The sequence below is a fragment of the Silurus meridionalis genome, chromosome 1 (genome assembly GCF_014805685.1).
Source record: "Silurus meridionalis isolate SWU-2019-XX chromosome 1, ASM1480568v1, whole genome shotgun sequence".
In the NCBI taxonomy this organism is placed as follows: Eukaryota; Metazoa; Chordata; class Actinopteri; order Siluriformes; family Siluridae; genus Silurus; species Silurus meridionalis.
Genome location: NC_060884.1, coordinates 6,501,699 through 6,522,994, shown reverse-complemented (window position 1 = coordinate 6,522,994; position 21,296 = coordinate 6,501,699). Strand labels below are relative to the sequence as shown.

The 21,296-nt window shown below is 36.3% G+C and overlaps 1 protein-coding gene across 1 annotated transcript; it reads right to left on the bottom strand.

Moving 5' to 3' along the window:
* Positions 1 to 4,313: 4,313 nt before the first annotated feature.
* On the bottom strand, positions 4,314 to 12,166 carry gmppab (GDP-mannose pyrophosphorylase Ab). The gene is made up of 12 exons (XM_046847444.1): positions 11,879 to 12,166; positions 10,060 to 10,157; positions 9,653 to 9,756; positions 8,424 to 8,616; positions 8,279 to 8,338; positions 7,925 to 8,055; positions 7,641 to 7,775; positions 7,465 to 7,562; positions 7,331 to 7,377; positions 7,146 to 7,238; positions 6,738 to 6,906; positions 4,314 to 4,674 (listed from the first exon to the last, which is right to left on the bottom strand). Exons 1-12 carry the CDS (start codon positions 11,919 to 11,921, stop codon positions 4,574 to 4,576), a joined length of 1,272 nt encoding a protein of 423 aa, XP_046703400.1. The 5' UTR covers positions 11,922 to 12,166; the 3' UTR covers positions 4,314 to 4,573.
* Between the last annotated feature and the right edge of the window lie 9,130 nt (positions 12,167 to 21,296).

Below are 21,296 nucleotides of genomic sequence, written 5' to 3'. Positions count from 1 at the left end.
GTGTTTCAGGTTGGTGAGCTTCAGGCTTTACATGATAATTGGATTGTATTAAACCCAAAGAAAACGAAGTTGGCAGAGTTCAGGTTGGTGTAACAGCCCTCAGCCATACCAAAGGAAAGATCAATTAGCAATAGCAGTGCAACTTGTTCCGAGATCAGGTCTAACTTTGAGACCTATACTAAAACGTTTCCATATGTACTTGTTTCATTCAGGCAAAAACAGCAGTCCAATTCTCAGCCAGCGATGTCGACGTTGTTGACTGGTACTCTGAAAAACTGTCTTTAAAATCTGTTCACCCATATGGCTCTGCCATCTTGAATCCATGACAGAACTTGAATAATGTAAACTTTGAACAAACCAGCGACATGAAGAAGCAGCGGTGCGTTTGCCTCCTGTATGTTCTATTTATTCATTAAAAAAGTAGGAAAAGGAACAAACATCAGGCACGACAATCTGTTAGTCATATGGCTATGGTTTTCATATTGCTCCCCTCAAATTCCTCACTTTGTACTTATTGTCAGTGTTAATTATACGTTCATTCTGTACTCATTGGTAATGTTAATAGCACTGTTCACTCTGTACTGATTGGCAGGTTTGGGCAAAGATAAATCAAAATGTATTTAAAAAAAAACCAAAATACCTTAACTTTAAGTGTATTAAAACAAAATACAGCAGCCACACCATGTATCAAAATAAACTACTGTATTTTGTATTTTAAAGATACAAAAAAAATACTTTCCTTTGATTGGCCTATTTGATCTGTTCTTCACCATTACACTGAATTAGATGATTAAGTACCGTAATTTCTGGACTATAAAGTGCACCCATATATAAGCCTCACCCACTGAATTTGACAAAGATTTTTATTTTGAACATAAATAAGCGGCATCTGTCTATAAGCCGCAGGTGTCTACACTGAAACTAATGAACTTTACACAGGCTTTAACGAAAGACAGTGTCTGTTACACGGTGTAACGGGTGAAATATTTTGTGGTTTCTTTAAGAGCAGAGCGGCATTTTGGGAATAGCCTGCCCCCGCATTTTTCCAGTATTACTGCATGTGTGCAAGACCGAGGAATATTTCATTATTATTTTCTGATGCTCAGTTCTAAGTTTCTTTGACTAACCCGTAACGCTGTTGCCAAGAAAAATAAAAAAGCACGAGTTGGACTGATGGAACCTGTATTCATTGCAACTCATTTTTAAATAATAAATCGTTTGATTGTTAATCATAAATATAATAATATATTATGGGTCAGGAAGTCATTCATGCAATGGTATGCAAAATCATGATCCTACCAAACAGCTACTTTAATTAGGGTACAATATTCGGCAATCAAATATTTATTTATCGACCATTGGACTCCTATTTAAAAGCTGTCAGCCTGCACGTTTCTTACCTTCACCACCTTCTTCCATATGGATCAGTTTTGTGTTCTGATCCCAACATGTCTGGGAAAACAAATGAGCAGGCACCAATCAGAGGCATTTGAAATAAATGTATCATAAATACTGCTCATCCCTGCTCATTAGTATTGTATATAACACTCTTGATTCGGAACTCATTGGTAAGATTACTGACAGAAAGATACAACTTTGTCATTGCATAGTAAGTCAAGTCAAGTCAAGTCAAGTAAATTTTATTTTTATAGCACTTTTCACAACACATTATCTCAAAGCAGCTTTACAGAGTTTAACAGTTAAGGTGAATGGTGTGTATTTATCCCTGATGAGCAGCCATGACGACTGTAGCAAGGAAAAACCCCTTAGATGTTATGAGGAAGAAACCTTGAGAGGAACCAGACTCAAAAGGGGAACCCATCCTCATTTGGGTGACATCAAGAGTGTGATCATAAATCTTTGAACAAGAACACAGAACACTGGAGAGTGAGAACTAACATGAGCACTGGAATGTAAGATTATAAGTAATGTTCTTTCTACAGTCGTTTACAGTCATTTGTGGTTATAAAACTAGGAGCTACTGAGCAACTCAAAATAGCTCAACATTTGCGATCATCGCAGATTCAACACCAGCTTTGTACAGGTACACAGCAACAAAATGCAGTTAAGCATCTACCAGAAGTGCAAATAGTAGCATTGTGCAAACTGACAAGTGCAGATAAATATGTAAATATGTGTACAACAAATAAAAATAAAGACTATAGGCAGTGAAAATGTGCGGAAGCTGTTAAGCAAGTACAATAAATAAATTATAAATGTTCTGGGCAGTGCAAAATGTGAATGTTAATGTTACTCTGTACTCATTGGTAATGCTAATGCTACTATGTACTCATTTGTATGTTAATGTTAATGACACTCTTCACTCTGTACTCATTAGTAATGTTAATAACACTTCATTCTGAACTCATTGGTAATATTAATGACGCTCTTCATTCTTCGGTAAAGTTAATGACACTTCACTCTGTGCTCATTGTTAATGCTAATGCCATTGTTAATGCTAACTTTAGTGTCATTGCATTGTACAGGTACACAGCAACAAAATGCAGTTAAGCATCTACCAGAAGTGCAAAGAGTAGCATTGTGCAAACTAAAAAATGCAGATAAATATGTAAATATATATTCAACAAATAAACATAAATGCTATGGGCAGTGAAAATGCGCGGAAGCTGTTACGCAAGTGCAATAAATCAATTAGAAATGCTTTGGGCAGTGAAAATGTTAATGTTAATGTTACTCTGTACTCATTGGTAATGTTAAAGATAGACAGATACAACTTTGTCATCGCATAGTACAGACACGCAGCAACGAAATGCAGTTTGCAGCATCTACCAGAAGTGCAAATAGTAGCATTGTGCAAAATGACAAGTGCAGATAAATATGTAAATATATATAACAAATAAAAATAAAGGCTATAGGCAGTGAAAATGTGAGGACGCTGTTGAGCAACTACAATAAATAAATTATAATTGCTCTAGGCAGTAAAAAATGTGAATGTTACTCTGTATTCATTGTTAATGTTAATGCTACTGTGTACTAATGACAATCTTCATTCACTCTATACTCGTTGGTAATATCAGTGCTACTCTTCACTCTGGACTCATTAGTAATGTTAAGAACACTTCATTCTGAACTCATTGGTAATAATAATGACACTCTTTAATCTTTGGTAAAGTCAATGACACTTCACTCTGTACTCATTGTTATTGTTAATGGTAATGTTAGACAGATATACACAACTTTAGTGTCATTGCATAGGACAGGTACACAGCAACGAAATGCAGCTTAGTATCTACCAGAAGTGCAAATAGTAGCATTGTGCAAACTGACAAGTGTAAATAGGTTTAAATATGTACAGTACAGACCAAAAGTTTGGACACACCCTCTCATTCAAAGAGTTTTCTTTATTTTCATGACTATGAAAATTGTAGATTCACACTGAAGGCATCAAAACTATGAATTAACACATGTGGAATTATATATGAATTATATACATAACAAAAAAGTGTGAAACAACTGAAAAATGTCATATTCTAGGTTCTTCAAAGTAGCCACCTTTTGCTTTGATTACTGCTTTGCACACTCTTGGCATTCTCTTGATGAGCTTCAAGAGGTAGTCACCTGAAATGGTCTTCCAACAGTCTTGAAGGAGTTCCCCGAGAGATGCTTGGCACTTGTTGGCCCTTTTGCCTTCACTCTGTGGTCCAGCTCACCCCTAAACCATCTCGATTGGGTTCAGGTCCGGTGACTGTGAAGGCCAGGTCATCTGGCGCAGCACCCCATCACTCTCCTTTTTGTTCAAATAGCCCTTGATGCCTTCAGTGTGACTCTACAATTTTCATAGTCATGAAAATAAAAAAAACTCTTTGAATGAGAAGGTGTGTCCAAACTTTTGGTCTGTACTGTAAATATTTATGTATAACAAATAAATGTAAAGGCTATATGCAGTGAACATTGTTCTTATTAATGTGACTTGTTTATGTGACTGACACTCTTCACTTTGTATTCATTGGTAATATTAATGTTACTCTATACTTATTAGTAAAGTTAATGGCACTGTATTAACTGGTAAAGTTATTGTCACTCTTTCTTCTGTACTTATTGGTAATGGTTAGGAATACATTATTATTCCACAAACCTTTAGGAAATCATTGTATACAATGATTAATGCTTCAGTCAAAACCACATACATTCAAATGCATTCTCACTCTGCTCACTTGTTAAATATCAGTATGGGAACACAGGGCACAAGTCTCACAAAAGTCATTTTACTTCATGTAAACATGCAGAATCAAGGACCTTCAGCATCCAAGATGGGACCACCATGTTAAAAATAACTCATAGGCTTTTAAATGTTAGGGAAGGAAATTTATTACTTACAATACTTACATTCATTTACCATGTAGATTCATAAGACCACCTTATTAATGTGCTTTATACCAATACATTTCCATACAAAAAAACAGAGAATAAAGAATAAAGAAAAAGAACAAAAAACCCATCAGAGCGGTTAACAAACACCTAAAACAGTAGACAACAAATACTGCATATGTTTCTGTCTAATCACTATATTGTTTCTAATTTACTGTTCGCAAGTTTAAGACAAGAGGGTTCTCTAGAGGATGATTTGGTTCTGGAAGCTCCTGTTGAGATCCTTGTGAGGAAGTACGATCGAGTTACGAATGATGACTTCTGATGGAATATTCACATTGCAACCTGAGGGGGGAAAAAAAGAGGAAGAAAAAACACTACATCAGAGGTTTAAATTAATGTCATATAAATGCAGATCGCTGATGAAACGCTTGACTGGACTGCCTTTTCTCTCAGATTTCTTTCTGACCATCAAACGGCTCTGACTGCAGTGTGGTACCTGGATGGATGCTGAGTGCCTGAAAGCAACAGCTCCATCTAGTGGAAACACTCCCATTATTAGTCTTCATAGATATTAGTTTTACTTTGTAAGTCTTAGTTTATTCCTGCATTTGAAGACTGATCCATAATTTACAATATTTTTCTTTAGCAAAAAAATTTGCATACACTAGGAACAACTAGCACACAATATAAACGATTTTAAAATGCGTGTATTAATTTCTATATGGATCACATTTCTAAGGAGTCTCGTGTCAGCTAAAGATGCAACTAAATTCAACAAAATTGTATGTAATTAAATGTAATTTATATTAATTAATTATTAGTTCATGTAAAATAAAAAAAAGGTGGGAAAATGCTGTAGTATAAGAGAAATAAAACACTACAGGACATGATGTTGCTGAAAGATTTTCCCTGGTGATTTTCCAATGACAATATGCTCGGTGGTGTTTTATTCCTTACATAAAAATTACATCAATCTAAATAGAAACCCCCCCACCATAAACCTGTCCAGTTGTTAAGCGTGTGTATCAAATGGAAACAAATGATGGAGTCCCAATAAGAAACAGTACATATATTAAATGTTGAGCAATCTTTATGCATGCTAATACACATGCTTATATATAAATGTGATGTGAGATTATATATACAGTATGAGGGTTGAGGGCACACAATTGTGTTTGGATGCAGTACATTTTCCCTTCACTTGAGCTAGGACACTCAAATCGGTTCCAGCATGGCAATGGTTTGCATGGTTTCGAGTGGAAGATCTTCAGTAGACTGCTATAGAACCCTGACCTCAACCCTACTGAACATCTTTGGGATGAACCCATGCCTCCACATCCTACATCGGTACCTTATTTGACTTAAATCTTTTCACTTTCTTTCGGCTTCTCCCATTAGGGGACACCACAGCGGATTATCCATATTCATGATCCGCATATTTGATTTGGCACGTTTTTACGCTGGATGCCCTTCCTAACGCAACCCTCCCCATTTATCCGGGCTTGGGACCGGCACTAAGCGTGCACTGGCTTGTGCAACCCTAATGGCTGGGGTTGACCGGGGATTGAACCCGGGCCGGAGCAGTGAGAGCGCCGCATCCTAACTACTAGACCATCTATGTCACTTAATGAGCACAAATCTCCACAAGTACACTTTCAAATCTAGTTGTTCATCTTACCAGAAATGTGATTATTATATCAGAAAATGGAAACTAAATGAGAATTTGATGTTCAAAAAACACACAAATCTTATGGTCGTGTTTCCTTAAACTTAGGGGGAAAAAAATGGTTACTTTGTTCATTTAATTCATTTGAGCAAAATAAAATTTATGTTTCATTTTCAATAGGCAAGTTCTACTTAAGCTCTACTTAAGGTAACTTTGATCATATTCTGAAACAGGAAAAAATGATATAGTGGCCGAGGGCAAATTTGTTCAGTCTCTGTACAGGAAGAAGAAATGATTAGTTCACCTCCATTTCGTCTCCAGTCCAAATCATTCATTTCTGTTTCCTGTAGAGAGACTGTATGGCTTTTAGGTGACAAATGAACGAAAAACTCGGACCAGAAGATGAGGTGAACTAATCATTTCTGTTTTTCTGCACAGAGCCTATGTGGCTGTCATATGACAAATAAAAGACTCAGGCGGTGAACTAATCACTTCTGTTTCCTGTACTGTGCTATTGCGGGTTTCACTTTACGAGGGAATGATGCGTGGCGAACACAAAATGAGAAAAATCGCTCTCTGATCTGACGCAGTTCATGAACGACTGATCGCTTTCGATGACATCTTCGTCGCATCACGCCGCTCTTTCATCCACTGTTATTGACTATGGTAACAAAACGCAACTAATTTAAAGCCTAAAACCCTTAACTTGCACGTTTAGCTTGATAAGTAGAAACGTTACCCAGTATTGTGATTGATGGAGTCAAACCTCCATCCCTGAACAGAGTCTCGCTGTCAATTTTAGCGTAGGGATCATTGGGGTTGGGGTCACTTGGCGTCCCTTCCACTCTCGCCCACCTTCCGACCGTACTGTCCCAGCCTACGATGCTGTTAAGTACACAACAGTGGTCCTGGAACAAGAGAATGCAAGACTTTTTATGCACATCCTATTCATCATGCATGTTTTTTCCCCCCCGTTCCGGCTTTCACAACACATTGCCTCAGTCGTTTTCTTTTGGGACCTGTAATACTGCAAAATCTGTGGAAATGCGCTCACGAAACATAACAGCAGGACAACACAAAACTAATAAAAACAAAAATCAGATCGTGTAGGTACACTCTGCATCTGAGGAATACTAGGCTTCTGTACCTGCAGCGTAGCGCCGTGTAGGACAATTGATTCTCTCACTCGAACTCCTGCGCCAATTATTACACCTTTCCCTATTGAGACGTTAGGACCCAGCTGAAGAGGTATTAAAAACAGGTTATGCAATAACATAAAACTCCTTGGACACTCTTCAGCCTGATGTTTGAAGATTGCCATAATATACTTACAACAGCTGTGGGGTCGATATAAGCAGTCTGATGGATATATACGTCCCCTGTAGGTGGAAGGTATTCTCTTATTTGGTTCTACACAAGGTGTATTGTAATAAGAATAATGGTAGTAATACTAATAATAATAATACCCATTATTTTTGGGCCTCCATCTTGGTTTTTGGCCAGTCTTTCCGGATGCGTCTCATTATACCGCTTCAGGTACAAACGGCTTGCATATATCGCTGAGCTGTCAATCAAATCATGTACAGTGTTAGAAATGTTCCAGTTTGACATGAAGGAAAAGACCGAACGCTAACGTGCATACCCTGCCGATTTAATCTGGCTCCAGAAGTGCTGCGTTTTGTAGACGTACAGTTGTTTCTGTGCGGCCAGCATTGTAAAGACGTCCTGCTCCAAGCGGATGAGTTCTCGCAACTGCCTGCCACAAGGAGGCTCCTCTCTGTGGAAATGTAACGTTTGTAATGGCTGGTTAGAAATGAGTTTGAATATGGACAACAAATCTCTATGGAGAGATAAGGAGTATTTTATTTTTGTTTGACTTTTTTAATTTTTTTTTTTTTATGAACCGCTGCTTTGAACGATACTTACAGCAGTCGGTCTTCTTGATTTCTCTGAAACACTGTTCCGATGTGGGCAAAAATCTCAGGGGTGAACAAATAGATGCCACAGTTGATAATATCACTTATGAATGTACTGGGTTTTTCCACAAAATGAAGCACCTGCCCAAGAAGTACAAGAGGAACTCAATATCTCTATCTTTAACACAATATTGTATAATAACATGTATGCATGTATACCTATAGATAGATAGATAGATAGATAGATAGATAGATAGATAGATAGATAGACAGACAGACAGACAGACAGACAGACAGACAGACAGACAGACAGACAGACAGATAGATAGATAGATAGATAGATAGATAGATATATTCCTTATACCTCATTTGTTTCCTGATTCTCCACAATACATCCATAGTTCATAGACTGCTTTCTGTTAGCCTGGAGGAACAGACAACAAAAGTGTATGATGCCTATACCTGATGTACAACCTCAGCACAACCTCACTTAATCATTCACTACTTACCGTAGTGCCTAAAATAATTCCACAGTGAGAGTTTCCACGCTGGTGGTGGAAACGGAGCATGTCCTGCAGAGGGAACTCGGAGCAAACGTCAGCATTCATAAGGAAGAACGCAGACGGTCCCCCAGACAGGATCTGGTCTCGGAAATGGTAAATGCCACCACCTGTGCCCAGTGCTGCAAACTCCTGTAGGTATCTAAACATGTTGCAACAAAACAAAATCAAATATACTCAGATGGTTCCAAATATTTAAATAAAGATAGAAATTAAATGATCTAAATAGAATTTACTTGCTAGGAGGATCTGGTGAGAAGATGAGACTTTATAGCTGCTATAGTTTTAGGGGGTTCCCAACCTTTTTATATTTCATCAGCATAAATACATTGGCATTTGTAGCCTTGGAAATGTAATTTGGTTTACATTAAGGAAAACTATATATATAAACTATATTGCCAAAAGTATTGGGTCACCTGGTCATAAGCACGGTATGTGATTTTTGAGCATTGCATTCCACATTTTGTCCCAAATTGCTCTTATAATTCCTTCCACTCATCCAAGAAGCTGTTCCACTACATTTTGGAGTGTGCTTACGGATAGTTGTGTTCGGCCACAAGGGTATTACAAAAGGCAGGTGCTGATGTAGGTGAGGAGACCTGGTGTGCAGTCAGTGTTCCAATTCATCCAAAAGGTGTTCAGTAGGGATGAGATCAGAGCTCTATAGCAGGCCACTCAAGATCCTCCCCTCCACAGCATGTAAACCATGTCTATAAGGAACTCACTTTGTGCACAGGGGCATTGCCATGCTGGAACAGGTTTGGATTTCCAAGTTCAAGTGAATTAAAAATTTTATTATAGAGCATCTAAAGACGTCCTGTACAATTGAGTGCCTTCAGCTTTGTGGTAACAGTTATAGAACCACAAATAGCAGGAAAGGTCAGGTGACCCAATACTTTTGGCAATATAATTGTGCAGCTTGTATAGCAGTATAGATTTACTGTCCCCTGAAAATAACTCAACCTACAGCCATTATTGTCCAAATCAGATCACTGTGGTATAAGGTGAATAAAACACATTGCTACATGCAGTTATTGGAAAATAATCCAATTCAGGGTGTTTGCTGTGCATTCGGCTACATCATACTAGCATGTTGATGAGTCTTTTCCTATAACAGCATGTCTGTGAAGTTATGTTTCCTACATATAACAAGTAACAGGTTTATCCCGATTGCCTACCTTACTGAGAGTTTATACTCTTGCTGGGCAGAGGCTATGAAGCGGTTCAGCTCCTCATTAGGCTGGTAAAACCCAATCAGGATGATTTCCTTCATATTGGGCACCTGTTGAGGAAGAGCAGCCAATTATATTGAAATTGTTTCACACAAGCTTTTGCATTTTTTTTTCAACACCATTGGGAATTTCAAATTCCAGACGCCATCAGTGGCTTTACTTCTATTCCCTCTCTTTTAAAGCTGCATTTAAGTTTATTGGATTGGTTCAATAGTTCATAGTCATATAATGAGACAAATATCTGAATGAAATGGTGGGATAATCTAATAAAGAGTCTTAATGTGCTGCTTTCTTTAACAGGCTGTGATAATGCATTAATGATAGAGGGCTTCAGAGTGCTTAAGATTTCTTACCTTGGCACAAGCTTCGATGTGATGTTGGAGCATGGGCACACCAGCCACGGGAAAGAGAGGTTTGGGCACTTCAAACGACAAAGGCCGGAACCGAGTTCCTAGAAATAGGCACAAATTTATATTCCAATAATGTGCACAGCCATGCAACCAGCTGTGTCAAAGTTACAGAATATTTACTTATAAGCTACATGTCTAGTTCAGCTCTTTCACACCTGGCGTGCTTCTCCATCTATGTAACTCTGATTAAATATCTACCTTCTATGTGTGCTACATGGATTTCCATTCTACCCTCCGCCTCCACAGCAGCACATGTATAGATCTGCTATGGTGAGCACTCTTAATCCAGCTTTTGTAGTTATGGATCTTAACATCTCTGTGTTCAGCCTGTCAACACTCCACTGACCTGAGACAATGTGCGCTGTAATCATTCGGAGAGTTGTGAAATGTTTGGGAACCATCATAAATATGGATGAGGTTCCTCTGACGTTTGACCTGCCGCTCACCTGCCACTCGCTAACTCCAGTTGCAACAGAAATCATATAAGCACAGACTGGTTTCCAAAACTCATGCTTTTTTATTTTTCTTGGCAGCAGCGTTACAGGTTAGTCAAAGAAACTTAGAAATAAGCATCAGAAAATAATAAGGACATATTCCTCGGTCTTGCACACATGCTGTAAATAATGTCACCAGTCTAATGTAGTTACAGGGAAAAAAAGGGTTTACCAACACAGAATATGTTTTATATTTCAGATTTTCTAAAATAATTACAATTAACTTTCATCATGGCTTGGCACACTCATGGCATCCTTTCATAAGATTTACAAGGTAGTCACTTGGAATGGTTTTCAGTTTGGTTTTGTCAAGTAATCATTTGTGACATTTGCTTTAGAGCATCAGATGTCCTGTGCAGAGGACAGGGTGAGTAGAGAATCAATAGCCCTATAAGTGCTTTAAGTAGTGACACTGTTGGTGATTTAGTCAAAATTGAGGGCACACCTAACCAGCATTGCTACCACAGAATTTTGCAGCGACTTACAATTCGATCTGATTTGCACTTTGTGGGACCATCATTTGTTTTCCAACAGGACAATGACCCCAAACATTCTTCCATGTTGTGTATGAGATTATCAGTCAAGAAGGAGAGTGATGGAGTGCTGTGTCAGAACACTTGACCTCCTCAATCACCCAATCTATATCCAGGTAAGATGGTTTTGGACCGGAGAGTGAATGAAAAGCAGCAAACAAGCACTCGACACCTTCTTCAAGATTCAAGATAAGACAAAAGGTGGTTATTTTGAAGAATTTAAAATATAAAAGATATTCGGGATTTAACACGTTTTTGTTTGCTGCATAATTCCGTACGTGTTCTGTCATAGTTTGGATGTTGGATGTTTTCAGTATTAAAAAAGAAAAAAAAAAGACACCGAAGGAGACGGTGTGTTCAAACTTTTGACGGGTAATGTGTTTGTATGTATATATATATATATATATAGATAGATAGATAGATAGATAGATAGATAGATAGATAGATATAGATAGATATAGATATAGATATTAATATATATAATAGTGACAGTACTGGAACATGGCTCATGGTCTGATATATTAACGAAAAGTGCTATTTCCTTTACTTATTTGTATGTTATTCTATTTCTATATTGTAATATTTCTTGACACAATAGTGCTTGCTTTATAAACAGTGACGTCACGTGTCATTTATTTCTCAGCGCCACGTCATCGTAAACTCCGTATTCCACATTTCCATTCACACGACAGGTGCACAGCAAAATGTTATCCAGGTCTCACAAACACGACTCACCTTTCTGAGGGCCGCCGATCAGAATAATTGCCTTTAACATCATTATGGTATAGACGCAGATAACCTCAATAGATGCGACGATTATTTCAAATATATTCCTTGTCTCGTGTTGTTTTTATAGATATATATTTATACCTAGTAGCCAAGCTGGAGCGTATTAAATATCTGTATTTGTTCTACCAGACACGATCTTGTTTTTAAGTTCGATTTAGTAAAAACCCAGTACAGAATTCTTGATTTCATTCAATCCAGTAAAAATCCCCGAATGCGGAAGTTTGGATACTACAGTAATTAAAAGCACGCCCAGATTCTCCGCCCACCCTGACCTTCTACACCAATCATAACAGTAGTATGATTTGATCCCGCCCATCATGACTTTACAGCTCTCCGGCGCCCCCTTAAGGCGATATTAGTTAATGTTTGAAATGTGAGAGTACAGATCTGTTCATTATTATTATTATTATTATTATTATTATTATTATTATTATTATTATAATAATAAAAATTGCTGAAGAAGTAAATAAGAAAAATAAATACAGTACTAATGGTAGTATATGTCCAAGAAACCTTTTCATGCATGAAAGAACTCAACTAATTCTAAAGTATGTAAGAAAAATATAATTTAAGAAATGCAAGAAAGATATCATTTAAAATAAGTAAAAAAATATCAAAAGAACAGCAACATTTTTGCATAGAATGAGAAAAAAAAAATCTTTCTATGTAATACACATAACTAATCATAAAGCATGTCTGTTTCCAATTTACATTTTCGCCCAGAACGAGGAAATTGTCTAATCTTGTAACTGTGGGTGATTTTTTTTTCAACAATTGTATGTTATTTTCTTCCTAATATATGTTTTAAAATCAGAGAACATCATTCATAACAATTCAAGCTGTTATGATGTTGATTGGTAGTAGCAACAAGTATGTTTCTGCACATGCTTTGGGTGTGCTGATGATATATACAGTAACATCAGGACTAAAATATCATTTTTAAATATTGCACAAACTGGAGGGGAAAAGGCATTTTTGATTTTTGTTTTAATCACACAAATATTTACTGTGGATTTATGGTTATGGTTAATGTTTAAATGTCTTGCTCCAACTACAAACAAATCAAACTGCCTGCTCACTGTTTACCTTTCAGATCCACACAACTGAAAACCTTTGAGTTTTATTTTAGAATTCTGAAATTTCATTGGTCCGTGTTTTATATATATTGTTGTATGTGGCCTGGTCAGTCTATGCTAGTCAAGGTCTCCCTTGGACCCAAGGTGCCTGAAGAAATGGCAAAAAAACATCCCTTTCTGTAATTGTTCCTTGCTCACCCCCAGCAAATGTCCCAAACACAGAATGAAAGAAAGAAATTAAGAAGCAAACAAAAAAATTAAATGCTAACCCAAATAAGAAACATTGTGAGAGAAGGTTATGAATTACATTGTTGTTATTATTATATACATTTTAAATTTCACATTTAATACTATAACACAATACTTTTATATTGTTTAAATATTCTGAATTTGATATTTTTGGATCCACTCCAGGTTTTTGAGTTTAAATCAAGTATTTTATTGATTTGAGAAAATCTGTGATAAGCTTCAACATTATAGTGCATTATATTTTCATCTCCAGGTGGAAATCTAGGTAATGCTGACTCATACGCATACTGTACATACTCATCAGAGGTGGCGAAAGTACACACATCCTCCACTCAAGTAGAAGTGCAGATACTCATGTTTTAAAAGACTCTAGTAAAAGTTGAACTACTGACTACACTTTTTACTCAAGTTAAAGTAAAGAAGGTTGGACTCTGACATGTACTTAAGTAAAAACTAGCCAACTTGCTAACTGTTTCAGTGTCACACTGGTAACTGGACCTTTTCACATTGTTTTAAATTTTGTTATCTAATGAATGTATCCAGGATGAACAACCACCATATAGAACACAAACAGAGAAAAGATGATGATCAGGTGATCAGGAATGTTTCTGTTCTCAGTCATGTTTACATCGCTGACTCCCTCTGTCTCATGCATGGTATCCATACTTGTTGCCTTTTGCCTGGCTTATTGTTATCTAGATTATGTGTAAACTAGCCTACATCTGTGGTGTGTGAGAGCCAGGAAATGATACACCAGTGGTAGACTGAAAAAAACGAGCAATGACAAGAAATAAGTTGATGGGCTGAAAACAGTGCGCAATGAGAAAAATTTTTCACCAAATAGATTAAAACTAAAGTACCGAACCTTTTTTGTAAATGTAAGAATACAGATATTTGTGTAAAACATTTTGTGTAAAAGCAATAACTGGTCCAAAAAATGAATAAGCAGTACTGATACCAGAAAAATGTACTTAAGTACAGTAACAAAGTATTTGTATTCATTACTTTCCATCTCTGATATGCATACATATCGCAGGCTGCACAACCATGATTGATCAAAAGGTACAGGTCTGTCTATGGACATATATGGTGCTGGTGTCAAAACCTAAAAGACCACACATGATGTTGTCTAAACACTGTACCCCCACACTAGTCTCTCCCAGGATAGAAACTCTTCTATCTTAAACCTAGTGGATCATTTCCTTCATTACACTTCTGACATAAGTTATACACTATGGGTTATGGTACATATTTGGGCATTCCCTCCTAATCTTTATCCCACCATCTCTTTTATGCAGCACTGAGTATTGGAGAAATTTAACATAGCCTAGTATTACCTGCTAAGTGAAAATAGAGTTTATTGTTGCTTCTTCAGATTAATATTGCTTTCATAGTATTAAATAATATACTGTAATGCTCAAACCAGTGTCTATCGTCTGGATCCCTTTATATCCCATCAGACCTTTGCATATGTCCTGTTAGAATGTGTCTCTTCTTTACCATAACATACTCTTTACCACAGATCTTGCAAGTTTAACTGCACCCTGTTACCAAGAGTGTATGGTAATATTAAAGGCATTTATGAACATATATGGAACAAAAATGAGTTATATAACCCAGATATGTTTTTCCTTCACGCTCCGATCCAACTCATGCAAAATCATCTCAACTGGATTTAGATCGGGTGATTGTAGACGCCCTATCACTCTCATTCTTGGACAAATAGCTCTTACATAACTTAGTGACATGCTTAGGGTCATTGTCCTGTGAGAAAACTAATGTTGGTCCCACTAAGTGCAGATGGGGTGGTTCTCGCTGCTAAATGCTATGGTAGCCTTACTGGTAACAAGTGTGCCCTCAATTTTCACCAACAGTGTCATCAGCAAAGCATCACCACACTTCCTCCTCCATGCTTCACAGTGGGAACCACACATTAACAAACTCTCTGTTCACCCTGTCTACATCTAACAAAAGCAATGGGGTTAAAACCATGACTATTTTATAATGCTATTTGTTAACAATTATGTTATACAATGACTTTGTCAAATGTCTTGGCATGCATGTGCACAAAAGAACGTTTCTACTCGTTTGCTTATTAAATTGTGCTGCTTGCACAGCTCGAAGCATTTGCCAAGGTGTGTTTCTTGTTAGTATGTGAGTAAATGTCGAACTCTACATTTCAAAAGGAACTTACTCCTTTATCCTCACGATCGATAGATATTGCTTTCCATTATGCATGTTTAGCAGACTATTTGGCATTAGTTTATAATGTTATGGTCACTTTTTGAAAATCTTGAATCTTAAAACATTTCAAACCAGGACTATGTTTGCAGTGCTAAATCTGGGATGAAGACCAGATCTTTAATGGTGAGATGTGTGTATTAACAAAGTGTTAATACAGTTGCAATTTACATTCACTTCGCAAATGCTTTACACAAACTTACAAGTAAAGCGAAAGAACACAAGTAGGAACATCTTGAAATAAAGTCAGAAGTTTCCAGAATAAACATACTTGTATACTAATGCAAACACACACACTTTGCTAGTAATCATTCCTGCAGGCTACTCTAATCACATTAACTGTGTATTAACTGCCTGCCCTCTCATCTGGAACATTCCTTTTTTTTTGTTTTTATTATTTCTATACTTGTACTTTTCCAGGGATCTGTCTGAGAACATCATGTAATCAGCTTTCAGTCAGCTTTGATGAACTTTAATAAAGTTCAAATGAAAAAAAGGAAACAGTATGCAAATGCTATTAAGTGTGCGATATCTGGAATGACAAGGAAGTGAGATTTGTTGAAAATATTTTGCTTCAACAGATTAAACACAAAGTTTTTTGTCTTGGCCCAGTGTGCATCCTGAGACTGAAATTAATCCAAGCACTAGTTTAATATGATTGTTCTTATAAGTTGTCAAGGGGGGCTGGGAGATATAGAGCATGGGTCAGGGAGGAATTAATCGTAACCTGTCAGAGTTAATATGCCATGCTTTCCAAAGCTTTGCTCTTGTTTAAGACAAAGTATGAGTCTGTTTAAAACTGTGTTATATACTGAATGCAGGGGAATAGAAGTGCACTTGCGTGGGCTCAGATCAGTGGCCAAGAGGGACACGAACAGTAGAGTGGCTCTGCAAAAAAAAACTCAGGAAAAGGTGTATTGTCTGACAGAGAAAAATGAGACGCACACTGTCTGCTTACTCGCTTACGTCTGGTTAATGTTCTGCACTACGGCAGCAATGGACTCTACTAAAAAGAGACTGGGAGAATTTAGAACAATGGAAACTTTATGGATTGAAGGTTTAAGTAGAGTGTCTGGGTTCAGGCCATGTACCTGCCTGATAATTTACTAACTGTTACTAACTAACAGCACCCAGATGGCCAACCACCTCAGGCATTTTGTATATGCCTGAATTGCCAGACATTTGACTGAGGAGTCCTGTCGATGATTAATGGAGTATCTATAACTAATTCAGTGATATGAAATAGTAGCCAAAACATCTAAATGCTAGAGATAATAAATATACAGTTCTAACATTTAACATTTCTAATTGAAAGCAAACTGGATCCATTCACACACAAATTATTTAAACACTGGACTGGACTTTCAAACAACCAGTGCTTTTTCTAGTGATGTAACAGATCTGTGCTGTTTCCTTGGCTTGAACTCCTTTCATTTTTCTGTTTATCATTCTGAGAATTACTTCTCTGACGTGCTGTTCTTGGCAATTGAAATACTAAACCAATCACATACAGTCTCTGTTCAGAAAAATGAATAAATAGTTTTTAATTCTCGACTCAACATGGACATGGGCAAATATGGATGCTTTATTCCAAAGTATGCTTAATATTAGTGAAACCATACTCAACATAGAGACAAATTTTTCTTGTAAATGTTTGAAAGAAATTATGGCATTTAAAACGTAAACGATTTTACGTAAATCATCAGGACACCAAACGGAACTTTGGCTATGTTTCCACACGGATGGTTTTAATTGCCGGATGTGTGCACCATTGGCAATTTTGGGGATTGATTTGGGACTTGGCATCAGTAAATAAAAAAAGTTTTCTGACTAAAATATTTTTTTCGTGGAGGTTTTTTTTTTCATATATCTGAGTAAAGAAATGCCGTAAATAAATGTGATGCGTTGAAGGTTTTAATTTCGTCCCTTGTATATTTCTTTATTTATATAGTATTTTTAATAAAAAAATATTTAAACAAAAAAAATATTTAAACAGAATGCGTGTTTAATGCGTGTTTAATGCACATTATTAATTAATTAGTGTGGTTAAAATTATTTAATTTGCGTTTACGTGTTAATTTTAACAGTCATATATATATGTATATATATATGTATATATACATATATATATGCGCTGACCCCAATTCATATATATGAAAGTCATATATATATATATATATATATATATATATATATATATATATATATATATATACATATATATATGCGCTGACCCCAATTCATATATATGAAAGTCATATATATATATATATATATATATATATATATATGACTGTTAAATTTAACACGTAAACGCAAATTAAATAATTTTAACCACACTAATTAATTAATAATGTGCATTAAACACATAATTCATATTTTGTATATATGAATACAAAATAGACACATGGCCACTTTTGTTTCAGATTTGACAAATGTCATTAAAAGTATGGAATAATTTTGCTTTCAATTCTGTTACAATTCACATAACATAAGGTCTCCTTCTGTTGACCCTATAGTTTATATTCCAAAAGCATTTAGGAAAAGAAAGTCATGTAGCTTTTTTTCTATTAATTGTTTGAGAAAGCAGTCCTCATGTTTATTATATTGTATCATTATATTGTCATGCACCTTCTGAATGTTTGATGACACACTATTTTAAATGCATCAGCAATTCAGGCTTAAATAAATGACTTCTAATGCACACTAAAACTGTTGATGCGACTGTCAGGAACAGGTTGCAGTAGTCTGCCGTAGCAGTAGGAGGTTAAAAAGAAGTCAGCCTCAGTCTCTACTTCATACACTATATAGTCAAACAGCCTTCTACCCATCACAGCCTTATGTGCATGCTGACAAAGTCTTGCATGTAGTTGGCTTCTTCTGTGCTGTTATTACTGCCTCCACTCTTCAGGGAAGGATTTCCTCCTAGATTTTGGACCATGGGTATGGTGATTAAGTCCATTCACACACAAGAGAATCAGTGAGTTTTTGTACTGATGTCACGCTAGAATTTCTGGCGTACAGTCAGAGTTCCAGTACATTCCAAAGAATTCAGAAGAATGTTCAGTGGAATTGGGGTCAGCGCTCTGTTTAGGCCACTTCCATTTGTAATGAAAGGAACAGTTTTGGATAAAGTTCACAAACCTTGTACTTGAGTTAAAATAGAAATACAGTAGGTAAAATGTTACTCCAGGAAAAGTGAAATTGCTCCCGTTAAACTTTTACTTACTTTACTGAGTAAAAGTACAAAAGTATGTGTCTTCAAATGTACTTCAGTATCCAAAGTACTATGATTTTTATAGCTTTAATGTCTTATTATATTTTTTGTCATAAGACTCTTCGCTTAATCAACTCAGTTTAAGTGAAAAAACTGCAATGTTACTCTTAGCACACCAATCTTTTAATAGAATAATATTATTTAGTCAAACACACATTAATATCTATTGAAATGATCATGAGCCCAAAAACTACTCTTTAAAAAATCATGCAAATAAGGCAACGGGTGCTGTGGTAAGTTCGAGTCAGGAGTTTCTTCTATCATTTATTCCTCTCAAAATGTTCTGCTTGCTGTTGAACTGATGCTGAACTGTATGTTTGTGCTAAGTAGATACCACCAAGCACCAATCAAAACAACTTTAAAAAAGAGTGTGTGCTTGACCAAGTTTGTATTCACTTATACAAAAAAAGGAATGACTGATTTCACAAAATGTAGTTGAGTAAAAAGTATGATATTTGATTTTGTAATGTAGTGAAGTTAAAGTAAAAATATTCTCAAATGGAAATACTTCAGTAAAGTACACATATGTGAAAAAGCTTCTTATGTACAGTAACAAATTACATTTACTTTGTTATTGTCCACCACTGGAAAGGAATACTGATATTATAATTTTGTGCTGCCTACTTTTCCAACAATTTGGGGTAAGACATATATGACTTTGATGGACAGGTGTCTATGTTGACTATGTTTGACTATGTAATGCATTTTGACCATTATTTCTCTATAAACGCTAATGGTGCCATTTATATTGGTTATCCAAAAGAAAGTGACCAGAACTAATCAAATACAGACTGCGTCTTAGCAGCAAATACTAAAATGACCAAATATTTACTTTTTTTTTTTTTTCTTGAACAACAGGGAAGGCCTTCTTTCAGCTTATTTATAGCAAATTTCTATTGCATTTATCCTTTATTCCATATTGTCATTGCACAATGCTACTTTTTGCACTTCCAGTAGATGCTAATCTGCATATTGTTGCTGTGTACCTGCTCTATGCTAACTTGTATCTATCATGGTTAGCTTGCATGGTTTCCTGAATTAAAATTGAATTAGACTCATAATGTTATATGCCAGTTAGATCTTCCTTCTTATTTCATACTATACCTTGTGTTTTAGGTTTATTTACATAAACAGCTTTCTAGGGGGCTCTTTAATTTTGGTCAGTCTATTGATATCTATATATTTACATTTACATTTACAGCATTAGGAAGGGTTTCTTATCCAGGGTGACTTATAATTATCTCATTTATACAACTGAGCAGTTGAGGGTTAACGGCCTTGTTTAAGGGCCCAGCAGTGGCAGTTTAGTGGTGGTGGGATTGGAACTTATGACATTCTGATTAAAATTCCAACGTCCAATACTGAGATTCATCTTCCATATATACAATTTGTGAGAAACTAAACTAGTAAATACTAGTACTAAAGAGTAAAACTGTTTAGTACTAATCACCTTTAGTCTTCTCTAAATTAGGGGAATTCTGATCTATAATAAAAAAAAGATCTGCAGCTATAAAAAGAGAGCTCTACTTTAGCGTTGAATGGTTTTAAATCCCTGACATTTGCCATGTGAGCAATGAGGAATTCCTTTACTTTTCTGCAACAGTGAAGATTTACTAACATCTTGTCAAAGTAATAACACCACTGACCTAAGATATTAATTCTAGCAAATGATCTTTAAGTGTCCTCCCTAAACCATTCTTTGAGTACACACACACTCTCACACACACACATATTCAGCTGCATACACCAAGCAGTGTAACACAGATGTTTATGGCCATATAAGGCAGCCAATGCAACATTTTAACATAAACTGTGGGAGACATGTGACACAGTCCTGATTGGTGGAATGCATTGCCGAATAGTCCAATAAGGCTCCCGTTAATGGAGAGGTCAACAGGTTAAGCACATCCAAACAAATGCCCATGGAAAACCCAGAACACTTCTCTTCTGGTTTCTGTCCAAGTTTAGAGAGAACACGAAATCAAATCATTCAATCCTTTTTTATCTGTCTCCTTCTTACTCTAATGACAATTATATGTTGTTTCAGTAACCCTTCAACTCAATTCACTTTCCTCTTGCTTGGTTTCTCCCTATTTGAGTATTTTTGTAGGTTGTGATCCCAGTGCTCGGGCTTGTACAAAAATTTCCATATTAGTGTGCATTTGTTAGTGTCTGCTGAATAAACATGTTGATTCTCATCTCTATCAAAAAACATCGCCCACACTTTTAAACTTGTGTCTTAGAGATTCTTCAGGCTCCGCCTTTAAACCCCCCTCAAAGAAAAAAAAAGTAACCTCTGATCTTTGGTCAGAACTGGAAACTTTACCCTCCAGCCACATCTCTTCACATCATCTCTGATATGCTGATCCTGAGTCAGTAGTATATGCTCTTTCTTGAACTATTTATCTCTGATTTGCTGTCTTGCTGCATGGGAGCCTTTGTACTGGAAGTGTTTTCCTAATATGGCAACAGAGGTCCCCAATGATGCCATACAGACTAGAAAACATGTCCCCATCTCCAA

Bases quoted from the DNA above. Each gene is read 5' to 3' on its own strand.
- gmppab (XM_046847444.1), bottom strand. From the start codon at position 11,921: ATGATGTTAAAGGCAATTATTCTGATCGGCGGCCCTCAGAAAG. The intron at 7,563-7,640 runs GTATGCACGTTA...TTTGATTGACAG, and splicing joins AGCCAGATTAAATCGGCAGG to CTCAGCGATATATGCAAGCC. The intron at 7,378-7,464 runs GTATTATTATTA...TTCCACCTACAG, and splicing joins TGGAGGCCCAAAAATAATGG to GGGACGTATATATCCATCAG.